Source organism: Danio aesculapii, chromosome 24 (genome assembly GCF_903798145.1).
Source record: "Danio aesculapii chromosome 24, fDanAes4.1, whole genome shotgun sequence".
NCBI classification, from domain to species: domain Eukaryota; kingdom Metazoa; phylum Chordata; class Actinopteri; order Cypriniformes; family Danionidae; genus Danio; species Danio aesculapii.
Genome location: NC_079458.1, coordinates 17,969,113 through 17,985,400, shown reverse-complemented (window position 1 = coordinate 17,985,400; position 16,288 = coordinate 17,969,113). Strand labels below are relative to the sequence as shown.

The window sequence follows — 16,288 nt, the reverse complement described above, 5'->3', positions numbered from 1 at the left end:
ATTACTTTCAGTTGAAATGTGTTTTGGTTTTTCATTTGTAATTCACAATTCTGGAAAGGGTTTTAATTATGTGAATTACAATAAAATCTTAATTTTCTATATATTTTTTTCGATTTATAGTTCTCTCAGAAATGAAAATGACCTTTTTCATTTTTATTTTTTGCCCCTCAATTTTTGCCCCTCAAGCTATCCCTGGTATATTTCTTAATTGTGAGGAACACAGTCTGAGTAGTTTTAAGTTTTATTTTGGCAAATAAATCAAAAATCACATTTGTCAATGCAAAAGATTTTTAAAAAATGTAATGCTCATATCCAGTTGAAGTCAGAATTATTAGCCCCCTTTTTAATTGTTTTACTTTTTAAAATATTTCCCAAATGATGTTTAACAGGGCAAGGAAATTTTCACAGTATGTCTGATAATATTTTTTCTTCTAGAGAAAGTCTTATTTGTTTTATTTCGGCTAGAATAAAAGCAGTTTTTAATTTTTAAAAAACATTTTAAGGTCAAAATTATTAGCCCCTTTAAGCTATATAATTTTTCCAATAGTCTACAGAATAAACCATCGTTATACAATAACTTGCCTAATTAACCTAACCTGCCTAGTTAACCTACTTAACCTAGTTAAGCCTTTTAATGTCACTTAAGTTGTATAGAAGTGTCTTGAAAAATATCTAGTCAAATATTATGTGCTGTCATCATGGCAAAGATAAAAACTAATCAGTTATTAGTAATGAGTTATTAAAACTATTATGTTTAGAAATGTGTTAAAAAATCGTCCCTACGTTAAACAGAAAATGGGGGAAAAAATAAACAGAGGGGCTAATAATACTGACTTCAACTGGATACTATTGTGAAAATATTCAGAGAATCCAGAGAAATCTCAGTTTATGTAGGACAAGATGGGAAACCTAGGCTAAACATGCTTGGCATTTGAGCTTTCAGGTGGCTTAAATAAAAATGTCATGCAAGTGTTAAATAATGCTACACTGTAAAACCCAAAAAGTTAAGGCAACTCAAACCATTTGAGGAAACCGATGGCAACAAACCATTCAAGTTTACATTTACATTTAGTCATTTAGCAGACGCTTTTATCCAAAGCGACTTACAAATGAGGACAAGGAAGCAATTTACACAACTATAAGAGCAGCAGTGAACAAGTGCTATAGACAAGTTTCAGGTGTGTAAAGTCTAAGAAGCAAAGCATTGGTAATGTTTTTTTGTTTGTTTGTTTTTTTTGAGAGAGTACAGTTAGTGGTATAGCCAGAGATGCAGTTACAGATTAGGAAGGAAAGTGGAGACTAAACAGGTTGAGTTTTTAGTCGTTTCTTGAAGACAGCAAGTGACTCTGCTGTTCTGATGTAGTTAGGGAGTTCATTCCACCAACTGGGCAGATTGAATGCGAGAGTTCGGGAAAGTGATTTCTTCCCTCTTAGGGATGGAACCACGAGGCGACGTTCATTCACAGAACGCAAGTTTCTGGAGGGCACATAAATCTGCAGAAGTGAGAGCAGATAAGAAGGAGCAAAGCCAGAGGTCGCTTTGTGAGCAAACATCAGAGCTTTGAATTTGATGTGAGCAGCAACTGGCAGCCAGTGCAAACGGGTGAGTAGCGGAGTGACATGTGCTCTTTTGGGTTCATCAAAGATCACTCGTGCTGCTGCGTTCTGAAGCAGCTGAAGAGGTTTGATAGAGTTAGCTGGAAGCCCGGCTAGTAGAGAGTTGCAATAATCCAGTTTGGAGAGAACAAGAGCTTGAACAATGAGTTGAGCTGCATGTTCAGATAGGAAGGGTCGGACCTTTCTGATGTTATAGAGTGCGAATCTGCAAGATCGAGCAGTTCTAGAAATGTGGTCAGTGGTCAAGTTCAAAAACAAAACCTAATGAGTACTGTGAACTTAATCCATTTGAGTAAACGAAGCAATTGGAGCACACAGGGTTTATTCAGAACTTCTTAAGTTGAATTTAATACCTTTTTCTAACTTAAAAAAAAAAAATGATACCAGCAAGACTGTAGTGGCGTAAATTAAATATCTTTCCTAATGGAGTAACATATTGCAGATAACATATACATTTAAGTAAAGCAGAGGGATTAATCAAGATGTCTCAGTGGGCCTTTTTAATCAATGTCAAAAAGTAATTAAATGTCGCACCAATAGCCTAGTGGTACTGTGTACTGGCGTGCTGATGGCGACCCGAGTTCAATTCCTGGCTCGAGGTTCTTTGACGATCCTTCCTCTCTCTCTGCTCCCAATGCTTTCCTGTCTGAAATTTCTACTGTCCTGTCATAATAGGGGTGAAAAAACCCTTTAAAAATAATTATAAACAAAAAAGGAATTAAATTAAAAAGTTAAATTCGTCCCATTTGGCTTTTTAAATTCTTTTGAAGAATTGTTTTAGGTGCTGCTTGTCAATCAGACAACGCTTCTATGTTTGTTCTTGTTGTCAATTGCAGGAAAAAATGATCGATAAAAATGTCATGCAGATGCTGTGTGATGCGCATGCAAGTGATGTTCTATTAATCGTCTGCTTGCAGACGTGGCAATAAGCCTCGTGGCTGTTGCCAACTACAGGCCTAAGCCAGTCTTTAAATCTTGAGTCCTCCAACCAGAGGTCTGAAAACTAGCATTTCCCCATGTTTTAACTTAATTAATGAACGAAAGCGAGCTCGCCTACATGGTTGGCAGCAAGCCAGCCCGGTACCCAGTTTGTTTCAGTGCGCGTTCTCAGCTTCTACTCTCAACATATAAATAAATCCCTGCAAATTTAAGAATAAAGGCCTGCAATTAACATAAATTGAAAATGTATCTAAACTTGGGCTTGAAAATGTAATACCTCGTCAGATGACGTTTATTACTTTTTAATACTTTTTAATGCCCTTAATTTTGTCTAATTTCATTTACTACATTTATAACATTTGAGTTAATAAAGCAATGTAAGAACTCAAACTAATTGAGTACTGTAAAACCCAAAAAGTTAAGGCAACTCAAACCATTTGAGTTAAAAAAAAAAATCTATACGAGTATTGTGAACTTACTCCATTTAAGTTGAAGTAATGAGGTATTTAATACAACTTCAACACTGAGTTCAAAATTCTTTTCAAATGAGTAGAACTCATTAATAACTTTCAGTAAATTTGTAGTCTGCTGCAGTCTGCTGCTGCATCAAGAAAGGTAGCTTGAATCTTTGGCCAATTTTACACTATCGAGCTAAATGGTTCTTTTTTTAACCAATCTATTATGTGCCAATCTGGGCCAGTCAACACCGATATGGTTTCATTTTCCATAATGGTGTTGATAAAGAACTTCTCGGGAATATAATACAAATGTGTCAGTCATGAGAGTAACGTAAATAGCGTTATGGACATTTGAGAAATGATAATTACTTTACATAAAACAACAATAAATAAATATATAAATATTATGCTTTTGCTTAGCCATCTATGGAGAAACTTGTAACCAGACAGTTGCTTAGCATGGTTGTCTAACCGTAACTAGAATTCCTTGAAGAGAGAAAGGTTTATGACTGGAAATGTGTGTTGGCTCATGAGTCCACAATTCAACAAAATTGACATTGAGTTGTCTCATTGAGTGGTGAATGACCAAGAATTTCATGAGCAACAAATGCAAATGTAAAAGTCTGCCATGTTATTGAGTTGCAAGAGAGCAAACCGCAAGGGTGACTAGCATATGTGCAAACCCGGAGGCATGATGTGAGAGCAGAGAGTTTTACTACCAATAAAATTAGTTTTTTTAATGGGGTCTATGGTTATTAGTTCATTCTTCATGTGCTACAACAGCATGGTTGTGTTGGCACAGAGTGAATGTGCTTGACTGACCTCAATCCACACCTGTCTTTATTATGCATATCTGTCAAAAAATGGAGAAAAAATATCAACTTGACTTCACACTCACATAAGATTTTTGTTCTAGAAATGTATGCAAATTAGTGCATATTTAACAACGCCTCATTTGCATATGCAAACATAACCTTTTAAAATATATATTTTAGAAAACACAAACTTTGCCATTCTCAATGTGATCACTCGAATGGGGAATTGTGGTGATAATTATTGGTAATTTTATTTTGTCTTGTCTGAAGTGCAGTAACACACTGATTTGACATCAACAGTCAGCATCAGTGGATTAATGAAGTCCTGAAAAAGGGTCGAGGAGAAAGCTGAAGTCATTATGATTGGTAAGCCAAGCTCAGCAGATGGCTGAGGCGTCTTATTAAGCTAAAAGCTGAGAGAAGTCAGTTATTGAGGGTGATTCAAAAGAAAACAGTAGCAAAAGTTAATCTTATAATATGTGGGGTACATGATGAGTGCTTTATCACAAACAGAAGTACAGGGATTGAATTTGGGGGCTGCTCTAGAAAAGCAGCCAGTCTAGGCCATTGGATGATAATTATTGTTGTTATAATAAATACATATGCCACTGAACAGCAACCCATTTTTGTTTTTCCCTCTCTTTTTTACCTAAAGCTCCAACTTCATAAAATCCTATGTCTCACACTTATGAAAGTGTACTTATGCATTTATTTTACTACTTCCATCATTATATTTTTGTCATTTATTAATATTAATTCATTTTGATTTAGTTTAAGTATTGTTGTGATTTTCACTTTGTATTTATCACTCAGTCACTATTCTTGTTTAATCTCTGATTTATCAGGGATTACTCTGGCATGTTTTATGTGGCAGATGCACTTCCAGCCTAAACCCAGCACTGGGAAACATCCATACACTTTCTCATTCATACATTATGGTTATTTTTGTGTACTTCTCAGAAATATATCAATACTTCAGCAATTTTTCATTTAGTTTAATCAAAGTTTAAAATAACTAAAACTAAGATTAAATTGGAGATAAAAAATAGTAATCATTGACTCATTCATTTAATTTATTTACAACAACTATTTAAAAATAAATACACGAATAACAAGTAAAAATCTAAATTGGACAAAACCTATTACGCAGAATAATTATCCAAATCTGTAGCAGTCGAAAATAATATAATATAATATAATATAATATAATATAATATAATATAATATAATATAATATAATATAATATAATATAATATATGGCGACACAGTGGCGCAGTAGGTAGTGCTGTCACCTTACAGCAAGAAGGTCGCTGGTTCGAGCCTCGGCTGGGTCAGTTGGCATTTCTGTGTGGTTTGAACTCCTCCTTGTTCTCCGGTTAACCCCACAGTCAAAAGACATGTGTTATAGGTTAATTGGGTAGGCTAAAATTGTCCGTAGTGTATGAGTGTGAATGAGTGTGTATGGATGTATCCCAGAGATGGGTTGCAGCTGGAAGGGCATCCGCTGTGTAAAACATATGCTGGATAAGTTGGCAGTTCATTCCCCGCTGGCGAACATGGATTAATAAAGAGACTAAGCCGAAAAGAAAATGAATAATATAATATAATATAATATAATATAATATAATATAATATAATATAATATAATATAATATAATATAATATAATATAATATAATATAATATGGGTCAGTGAGTAGCACGTTCGCCTCACAGCAGGAAGGTTGCTAGTTCAGGTCCCGGCTGGGTCAGTTGGCATTTCTGTGTGGTGTTTGCATGTTCTCCCCATGCTGCCGTAGGTTTTCTCAGGGTGCTCCGGTTTCCCCAACAGTCCAAAGACATGCGCTATAGGTGAGTTGAAGAAACTAAGTAATGTATGTGTGTGAATGTGTGCATGGATGTTTCCCAGTAATGGATTGCAGCTGGAAGGATCCGCTGGGTAAAACCTATTTCATTCATGTAAAACCGGTTCATTCCGCTATGGAGACCCCTGATGAATAAAGGGAGTAAGCCGAAGGAATTATAATGAATAGAATAGAATAGAATAGAATAGAATAGAATAGAATAGAATATTATTAAAATGTATACAGTATTGATGCATTTGAATATAAACAAATTGGAACAAATTGTTGATGAAATGAAAAAATGAAATATACATAAAAAAAGTAAACAAAGATTTTACAGTCAATGATAACTGTGACATTATTGGCTTGTGATATTTATTACAGTTATTATTGTTTACAACATGATTTATCATGACCATGCAGTTAAGTGCAAGTATAACCCTATTTTTCAATAATAACTCATATATAAACTATATATGACTGAACTGCAACAAAAAATCCTTAAAATATCTAATGTCTAATAATAATAATACTTATAACAAATATAAATAAATTGTTATATTTACTGAAAATGAATAAAAATGTATATTTATTTATAATAAATATTTAAAATAAACTGATCTCTGGAATGATTGGTAATAAAAATGCGTTGTTGACTTGGTAATGCAAGCATAATGTAAACAGAATTAACCAATGCTCTAAAAGTGCTCAATTATTCAGATGTTGACATAATTATTATTTGCACAATTTTTTTGAGACTGTTTAAAACAGAAAAGGGGGAAATTTATGCTTTCTCTCTCTTTATTTTGCTTAAGCATTTTATTTGAACATACAATTTTCTAAATGCCATACTTTTACTTAATTAATGAGAGAACATGCAAATTTACAGTCATATGTGTGAATTCTGTTGCAATGTCAGGTGTTTGTTACCCATTAAATATGTATGTTGTTCTTTAAATTTTGCTGTAACCATTTGTTTTTCTAAACATGGCACATACTTTGCCATACCGTATCCGTGACCATAAAACCATGATACATACCAAACCATGATTGGACTGAACCATTGCACCCCTAATATAGCAACAATTTTAAGGCTTGCATTTATGCAGCGGAATAAAAAAAATCAAGACTTTTTCGTCTTCGCAATACAACTTATGACTACCTGTAAATTTATTCCCTAATTTCTGTGTAATGGAAAGAAGATTTTTTCAACACATTTCTAAATATAACAATTTTAATAACTCATGTCCAACAACTGATTCATTTTATCTTTGCTATAATAACAGTACATCATATTTTACTAAATATTTTTCATGATTTTTCTAGTATTCAGCTTAAACTGACATTTAAAGGCTTAACTAGGTTAATTAGTCAAGCAAGTCATTGTTTAATGATGGTTAGTTAGATAATAAGTAGATAATAAGACTTTCTACAGGAGAAAAAATATTATAGGAAATACTGTGAAAAATTCCTTGCTCTGTTAAACAACATTTAGGAAATATTTCAAAATAAAAAAATTCACAGGACGGCAAATAATTCTGACTTTAACTCTACATGCTCTTCACACTACAAGCTAAAAATCCAAATATTACCCTCCAGTCTCACCCATTATTGCATCACAAGGTTAATAATAACCCACTGTAGCAATTAAGAGTACAATTAAGCAACAGTACCCACTTCCACAGTGCATCTTCAGTAAAGGAAGAGTCATTCAGTCAGCCTCTAAAGCCCCATTGGTGGCCCCTCTGCAGTGGCTTTTTTGACAGAGCCCGAAGCAGATCCTCTGGAGCCCAAAGAAAGAGGCTCCTCCCCCCAATCGTCCCCCAGGAGCCTCTGCTGGAGAACACAAAGAGGAAACAACAAGCACAAAGGCCCTGTTTATTCCCCATGACCCAGATTCCTGCGCTTTTGACGAGGAGAGACAAGAGACAGGCTGTTCAGGACCATCACCAGTCAAAAGGCCACAGCAAGCTTTAATAAACACACCTTGATCGCTCAAACAGGGGCTCGATAAGACCACAGAAGACAGCCTCAAAAGTAGAGAGGGATTCACAACAGGAGTGTGAAACTGAACTGGTGGAGAAATGGCATAGAAAGACTTTCCGTCAAATTTAGAGTTGCTTTTATGTTTTTGAAAGAACCTTCTGTGCTCCATAAGGATGAATAATTTTAAGAAACATGGTAAAATAACACAGTTAATATGATGGTATGAAATATTATCATTTAAAATGCTGTAATGTTTTATTGTAATTGTGTTTAAAATTAAATTTATTATTTAAATTGTTGCCAGTGATCTTTTTACTTAACTTATAACAAACCATTTTAATAAATTATACATTACAACTATGACAGTTTTTTCAATACATTTAACAAGTTTCCTAAAGTCTTAACACACCTAAAACACACAATTGGCTAAACGGTTAATTTCATGCACAAAATCACACATTGTCACACTATGGTATGAATACAGCACTACAACATACAAAAGAGAGAGATCGACTTAGAATGTCACTTACCTGTTTAATAATGATTTGATCAGCTGTAGTTTTAGATTTTCCTCCTCTAAGGGCTTATTATGTGGTCTCTGTCACCATCTTGTGCATAGTGCTGTATTTTAGAATAATGACCACATAAATATTTTGAAATAGGCCCTATCCTTATGAATAAACTGCATAGTTGTAATCTAAACACCTACATTCTCGCTTAAAAAAAGCCTCAAAAGTACATTATGTTGTCCAACATCTACAATATTTGTCAAACTGTAGTGCGTTTATTGATCTGCTGTCACTCTATGTGGGCGTAGTAATACAGATGGGTGAGGAGCCTGTAGGAGTTCTGATATTGCAGACTATTGCACTGCAATCAGATTCGAGAACCAGACACAACTGTTGTATAAATATATATTATTTTTTATTTAGACAAACTTAATGTTCCTTGTTTGTTTGTTTTATTATTTTGACATATTTTTACAACATCTGTCACCAATCATGAGCATAATTTGTCACTGAATTGTCTGAGAAAAAAGTGTTAAACATTTGAGAATTAAATCTATGGCAGCGTTTATGAACTAAAACTAAAACTGAAAGATATTCATTCGTTTTTCTTCTGCTTAGTCCCTGATTTTTCAGGGGTCGCCACAGCGGAATAAACCAACAATAAAAAAATCTAAAATTATATAGACAGGAAAATTATCAAATACTTCTTTTTTCATTTTTTTTAACTAAAATTATAATAAAAAATGAAAATCTAACACTAAAACCTTATTCAAATGATTAGTTTTTTACAGACGCTAGGACACATTTCTCAATACTTAGATCACTTTTGCAAAACTCTTCACACAGTGAGCATAACAGAAGTCTATGTGGGCTAAACTCAGGATCACTTATTGTTTTGGCACAAAATGCATTAAATCTTTCAGATTTCATTAATTCTTTTCTCAGTCAGACACAACGACTGCCAAAAATCTTTGTACGTACAGGACATTTTGCATGTGCTTACATACTGTTTTCAAAACTGTTAAACTTATGTTCAAAGCAATAACATCATGCAAAACTGAATAAAACAGCAAAATTCAACAGCAATATTTTAATGAAATCTAAAAATGCAGTTTAACCAGCCAGATTAGCATTACTATTGTATCTGTATCAGTGGACGGTGTGTATACAAATTCTTGTATTTTAGAATTACTTAGTGCAAAAACATAAAAATAAATAAACAACATAAAATATCAATTCTGCATCATTTCTGATTCATTCCAGTAACATATATTGCAGTTATAAACCCTATAAACAATATATATTGCAATTATAAACGTGTCCTTGGAGATGTGTCCTTGTTTTACACAAGAAAACACTGTGTAATGCTACATGTTGTTAGTGTTTTTAGCTCATTGTTTTGTGGGTGCCAATGTGTGTTTGTCGGCTGTCAACCTTTGCTGGTATTCTGGAAGAATGAGTTTATCCGAGACCTGAATAAAGTGTTTTGGTAGTTGTAGTGCATGTTGAATGTGAAATAAACTGCTTTGCCAAGAGAATTTGGAGAATTGTGTGAAGAGTTTTGCAAAAATGAAGAATTGGGAAAAGTGTCTGTAAAAAACTGTAATAAAAACTACAATATAAACTGTAAAATGCCACTGAAACATATTTTTCAACCTTCATAATAATAATTAGTATTATTATTAATAATAATAATAATAATAATAATAATAATAATAATAATAATAATAATAATAATAATAAGATGATTTCTAAAGGGAAAAAGTACCAGTCTGATGGCACCTGGAAATTCAGCTTTGCCACCACAAATAAATTACATTTTAAAATAGCCACATAAACATAACAACTCACAATATTTCTACAGACTATATATATTTACTAACAGTGATTGTGTATAGATGGTTTACATTAAATCCATCACTAAATGTTCATTGATCAGTGTGTGTGTGTGTGTGTGTGTGTGTGTGTGTGTGTGTGTGTGTGTGTGTGTGTGTGTGCGTGTGTGTGTGTGTGTGTGTGTGTGTGTGCTGTAAGCTAATGGCTGTGCGCCACCTGTTTAGGGAGTGTGACGCTGGCAGGAGCAGCAGCTGCCCGTGTGTGTCGGTGGGGGGTTTGATGGGCGTAAAGATGTGTAATTTGCAGACTCATTATGTGTATGGTGGCATTACTCACCCCGTGCCTCCCCAGGGGTCTCACTGCTGTCCCATTCCGCTTTAAACAGCGAACAGAAACAAAAGCACAGAGAAAAACAGATCCAGAGTCCTAAAATTCGCCTAATTATGCGTCAGGAGGAATATGCTGTATGGAATGTCGCGTATTCATAAAAAACACTTTCTTTATGATGATATGACTCAGCTCTGAAACACAAGGGGCGGCGAAGTTGCCCTGTTCACCCTCCAAACACACCGCTTTCAAGCTTAGAGAGAAAGTTTATGACGTCACTCATTCAGAATTTAAATTTGGGCCCCCATTAGTGTAGCGGCATCTATGGTGTAACGGTGGTGTGTTACTACCATCTAGTGGACAGATTGCGAATTACATGACTATTGGAATAATTCATTCATTTTCCGTCGGCTTAGTCCCTTTAAGGTGACACAACAGCGGAATAAACCGCCAACTTTTCCAGCTGCAACCCAGTACTGGGAAACTTCTGGAATAATGCTAATGTGAAATAGGCTACGTAGACTAACTCCCACCCACTCATACCTTGAGATTTGCTTTTACATGTTTACCTTTTTGGGGGGCTGTTATGTACAGTATTTATGTGTAAATTAGCATATAGACCGTGACTGTTTGTTACTTAAAGGTTCCAAAACGCTATTTGTAATCTTTAAAAGTAAAAATAAAATGAGTGCCAATTTACAGTTTTTCATGATTGCTAACACACTAAAATTAAACTTTTCCCACAATTAGCAAAACCGTACACTCAAGGAGCAAAACACAAAGCTAGATCTGCACACCTGTAAGCACATTGTCAGCTTCACACTTTTTGCAAAACATTACACAGTAGTATATACACAGTTAGCATAAATAGTAGTCTTCAGTTTTTAGCAGTCTTTAGTTTTACAGGAAGCCAATGTTGCAGTATGGAAGAGGAAGCTCGAAAGTGATGAAGATTGGTAAACAGGAGACAGAGGATGGATTTTTTTTTACATCGAAATGTATACACCAGAAAGCTGAATAAATAAGCTTTACATTGTTGTATGGTTTGTTAGGATAGGGCAATATTTAGCTATCAGTCTATCACTGTTTGGTGAATACAGTATGCTCATGTACTTTATAGTATTATCGCTCAAACTCTGATTATATCAGTGTTAGTTAGCTAAAAATGATACGAGTGTTTAAGATTGATTACAGCAGTGTGTAAATGATGCAAACAGATTTCTATTGAATGAGCCGTGTGTGTTCTGTACATAGTTAAAAGTGTGTTTTGCATAATTTTTGCCAAACAAGTCACTGACAAAAAATAAGCCACTCAAATACATCAAACTGTTCATTGCTCTGCATGTAAATGTGCTGTTGCATCCTGACAAAGATCTCTCTGTCTCTCATCCATCAATCTGTCCTTTAAATATAGGCTGCTCACTAATCCACGGCTCATATTTGAGCCTGACAAAATTATATACATCACACAATTCTTATTTTGTTATACTATAACTTGTTTCATGTTTGACTAATATAAAACATTAGCATTATGAACTGGGTTTTGAGCCCAGTTAAACCATTTGCCTCTTCTTAATCCCACATGCTGTATCAATAATCATTCTGCATTCTAGGCACAGCAGTGCTAATTGATTTTGGCATTAAATGTGCCCCATATTTCTGTCCATTGGCGTGGGGTGTTTGTGTCTTGATTGTTTGACTAATGATGTTTTGCATGCCTGACAGCAGTCAACAGATGGGCATTTTCCCCTCCCGAAGCCCCCCCTCGCCATGATCTGAGATTATGTCGCTGGTCAAACACCATCCATCAACTCAAGAACAGGTTATTAATTTGTTTAGAAAGAACCACCAGTTCTGCAGATGCATCAATATTTTGAACATATGGCGTCTTGTTTCTTATTTGGAGAGAGAGGATTTAATTTACATTATTTATTATCCCACTGAAGTCTTGTTTTTTGCATCAAACTGAAAGAAATACATGTTTTAGCATGGTCTAAGGTGGTAGTTCATATATTAATATAAAATTGAACAAGATTTCAGGTGCAATTCATGAAAAAATTATTTTCTGGCAGCAGGTTGACAGGAGATATCTCAGTACTGCGGCATGCATACAGTATATTGTACGCATTTTTACATTACAGTTTCAGCAGAACTATCGGCAGATACCACAAATTGGAATTCCATTTATTTTTAATAGAATATAATGAGGTAAAACAGGTCAGAAATTTAGAAAGGCTAAATATGCAAGAATAAATGGTTTATATGTTGCTAAAATTAACTGTGTGATAATTTTTTTTTTTATGATTTATCAATTCATTTAAATCCATCAAATCTTTTATAATTAATCAAAGTCACTTGAAACCCAGTATTGATTTTTTTTAATTGGTATATTTTAGCTTCATATTTCTAACACACATTTAAATGACTGTTAATTTGATTACATTTTATATTACATTACTATTAAAGTACAAATTTTACCCTATAACAGCATGATTTTTCTAATTGAAAATTTAAGATTTAACAATTACTCATTCATTCATTTTCTTTTCGTCTTAGTCCCTTTATTAATCTGGGGTCGCCACAGCAGAATTATCCTCCAACTTATCCAGCCCATGTTTTAGCAGAATTAACCTCCAACTTATTCAGCACATGTTTGTCCTTCCAGCTGCAACCCATCACTGGGAAAGCTTTAACAATTATTATTTTATACAATTATTTGTAACAGCACAGGTCAGAAAAAGCATTTGGTTTTATTTTTACATAACACTAAATGACAATTCAACATTTTTCACCAATATTTTTAGTTTCACAAAAGTTACTTAAATCACTAAAGTAGACAATTTAATTAGATTTAATATTATTTCTATGTAATTAAAATCAAATTTGTAAATTTAAGAGGACACTGAAATGGGATGTCTCCTCTTTTACACATTTATTTAAAACACATCTTGCAATTTATTTGGTGGTATAAGATAATACCAACTCTAATAATATTATTTTTAATGAAATTGTACAAATACTTTTTAAACATTTCATTTCAGCTTCAATTTTAATTGCTACGTTTTAGCTTCATAATACTAAAATACAAATTTAAATGACTATTAATTTGATTATCCCTTATATTACATCATATGAACATTCTATTAAAGTGCAAATGTTACCCATTAACAGCAAGATTTTTCTAGTTCAATGTGTATTTAAGCATTACTCTTCTAAATAAAAATAGCATACATTGTTTTGCATACACATTTTTAAATCATTTTGGGGATGAAATATAACATTATTCACAATATCCAACCAGGAACTGATGGCATATCAGAAAGAATTTTAATTTAATGTGAAAACACAATTATGAATGAACAGGAGGCAATATTAAATGACATTCATGAAAAAACTCCAATAATCTTGATCCATGACATTTGTAGCTAAAGCCTAAACACCATAAACAAACCCGATTCTTGTACTGAATCAAACTCCAGCCCCAAGACACTCAGTCATGACTTAAGACAAGTTGAAACGTGAGCAATATTTATTTTATTTTACAATAAACATCATAAGTCCACCACACTGCTTTAAATGTTAGCGCTTTCCTTGCTTCATCTGAGGTTTGCGTCCTTTGCCTTTAGGAGCTTTTCCTTTTCCTCCAGGTTTTCCTTTGCCTTTTCCTTTACCAGGCATGCCTCCCTTGCGTCCCTTCTTCCCAAACCCTTTCCTATTATTCCGAGCAGACTCCGAGTCCTCTTCCCTCATCTGCTTATTCACAGCTTTAGTGATATCGAGACGGGGTTTCTTACTGTCCATCACCTTCAATAAATCCAGCTGTTTTTGCTTCTCGCTACTGAAGTCCCCGATAAGAGGCTGAAATTTCCTCTTCTTCCCAGTGTTTCTGGCTGGTTTTTCCTTGGGTAACTTCTCCTGGAATTTGCCAACCGATGCGGTGGATATTTTGGCCAGACTGACCGCTTGTGCCAGCTCCGCTTTGGTCTGTTGGGATGTAGGCAGGAGTCCTGTTCCAGGAACCTTGACTTTTTGAGCTCTGGCGATGTTTTTGAGTCTGTTGTACTCGTTTCTGGCCACTCTTTCCTTCTTTGCTTTATTCCTTTTGGCGAACTGGTCTTCGTTTGGATCTGCAGTCGCCGGGACCTCAATCAACCACTCTTTGGTGTCATCTTTGGCACGTTTATACCCCCATCTCCTTTTCCACTCCTTATGAACTTCATCCCAGACCAAGTTGGTCTTCTTTTTCTTCTGAATGCCTTTCAGCTTGGCAAACTGTTCCCATTTTGTAGGAGGCTTAGGTTTCGGTGCTGGTTTTTCTCGGGGTAGTTTAGTGGTCGGTTCTGGTAGCTTGGCGACGATCACTTCATCGACTCTCTCTGTCGGTAGTTTCCATATCTCGTTGATGAGAAGTTGTGTGTTGTCTCGCGCTAAAGTGCGAAGACAGTCCTCCCGTTTGTTGTCTTTAAAGTCCCGTGTGTCGAGTCGGTTCTTATCAAACGCCAGCAAAAGTCCCGAGTCGAATTCAAGATCTAACTCTTTTTGCACCGTAATACTTTTGAGTTTCTCAGCCTCGTCTCTTTCGGCTTTAGCGAGCACGTCTTCAACGCTGCACGAAGCCATTTTGGTTCTGCTGACAGACAACGTGGGTTCCCCACATGTGCCGCTAAAAGCGGAAGTCTGTGATTTCAAAATAAAAGACCTAAAAACTAACTTAAAAAAAGAAAATAAATATATAAAAATGTGTTAAATAAATATAACAATCTTTAAACATGTTTTAGGAAAGTGAAATATAGATTTAAAGGAATCTTGTATATTTATAAATACAACAAACTTACTTCGGACGAAAAATGTTCCGTCGAATGCAGGAGTAGCGATAAACTGACAGGACGTCCCATCGGCTCTGTGGCGCAATGGATAGCGCATTGGACTTCTAGATTGAAGAATGGGGTCATTCAAAGGTTGTGGGTTCGAGTCCCACCAGAGTCGACAATTTTGTTATCAGAATCAAAAAAGTAGCCACATGACAGAAGTTACCCGAAGTGCTCGCAGATATGATTCAATCGAACATGATTCAGTTTGTGAATGCGTGAATCTTTTAGCCCAGGGGTGTCCAAACTCGGTCTTGGAGCGCCGGTGTCCTGCTGAGTTTAGCTCCAACTTGCTCCAACACACACACGGTCACATTTATGTTTTATTATCGACCACTACACATATATAAATAATTAAATATCATTAATAATACTTCTAATATGTTTTTAGTATTGTTTTAAACAGATTTTTTTTTGTATCCGTTTGGGTTATATTACTGATAAAGTGATACTGAACTGATAATATGATTACTGAACTGACAATAGATGCCAATGTGATTCTCGAAAAGTCTAACAGAATAATCTGGAATTTGCTCCTGCATTCTGTATGCAAAACAAAAACAAACATTATTATTAGTATTATTGTTGTTGTTGTTATTATTATTGTTGTTCGGTTACGCAAAATGATCTCTAATTGTAATCTAACTACAAACTCAAGTCTCCGATATTTAAAAAAAATAGTATGTGCTAAAAAATACACTAAATGAAGTCTGGCTAAATAGTTCGGATCAACTTTTTTTTACTTTTTATTTTACTTTTTACTTTTTATTAAAGAATGCAAAATACAACCACAATCAGGTGATCGATATAAGAGAGATCCAAAGGAGGAAAAATACTAACTACATTAGCTGCAGAAAGAAAAAACAGACTAACAAAACAAAGGAAGGGGTAAGTAAATTACAATGTATAAAAGTGTATAAAAATAAATAAATTAAGAGCAAAGCCATCTAACTCAAATCAGAGTCAATAGACGACAGTTCTTCATATAGAACCAGGAATCTGACACATTTTTAGTTTTTACACATACTGAAAGATTTGAGCAGTGAGTCAACTTCAATCAGAAAATGTCGAAAAGTAGAGACTGAAGCC

General features: G+C 34.6%; 1 protein-coding gene and 1 non-coding gene across 2 annotated transcripts; one reads left to right on the top strand and one right to left on the bottom strand.

Moving 5' to 3' along the window:
• Window positions 1-13,641: 13,641 nt before the first annotated feature.
• On the bottom strand, window positions 13,642-14,989 carry rrs1 (ribosome biogenesis regulator 1 homolog). The gene has a single exon (XM_056450520.1). It carries the CDS (start codon window positions 14,949-14,951, stop codon window positions 13,911-13,913), a length of 1,041 nt encoding a protein of 346 aa, XP_056306495.1. The 5' UTR covers window positions 14,952-14,989; the 3' UTR covers window positions 13,642-13,910.
• Window positions 14,990-15,227: 238 nt separating this feature from the next.
• trnar-ucu (transfer RNA arginine (anticodon UCU)) lies at window positions 15,228-15,317 on the top strand. Its single transcript is given in 2 exon segments — window positions 15,228-15,264; window positions 15,282-15,317. It is a non-coding gene; the product is annotated as a tRNA-Arg (tRNA).
• The last annotated feature ends 971 nt before the right edge of the window (window positions 15,318-16,288 follow it).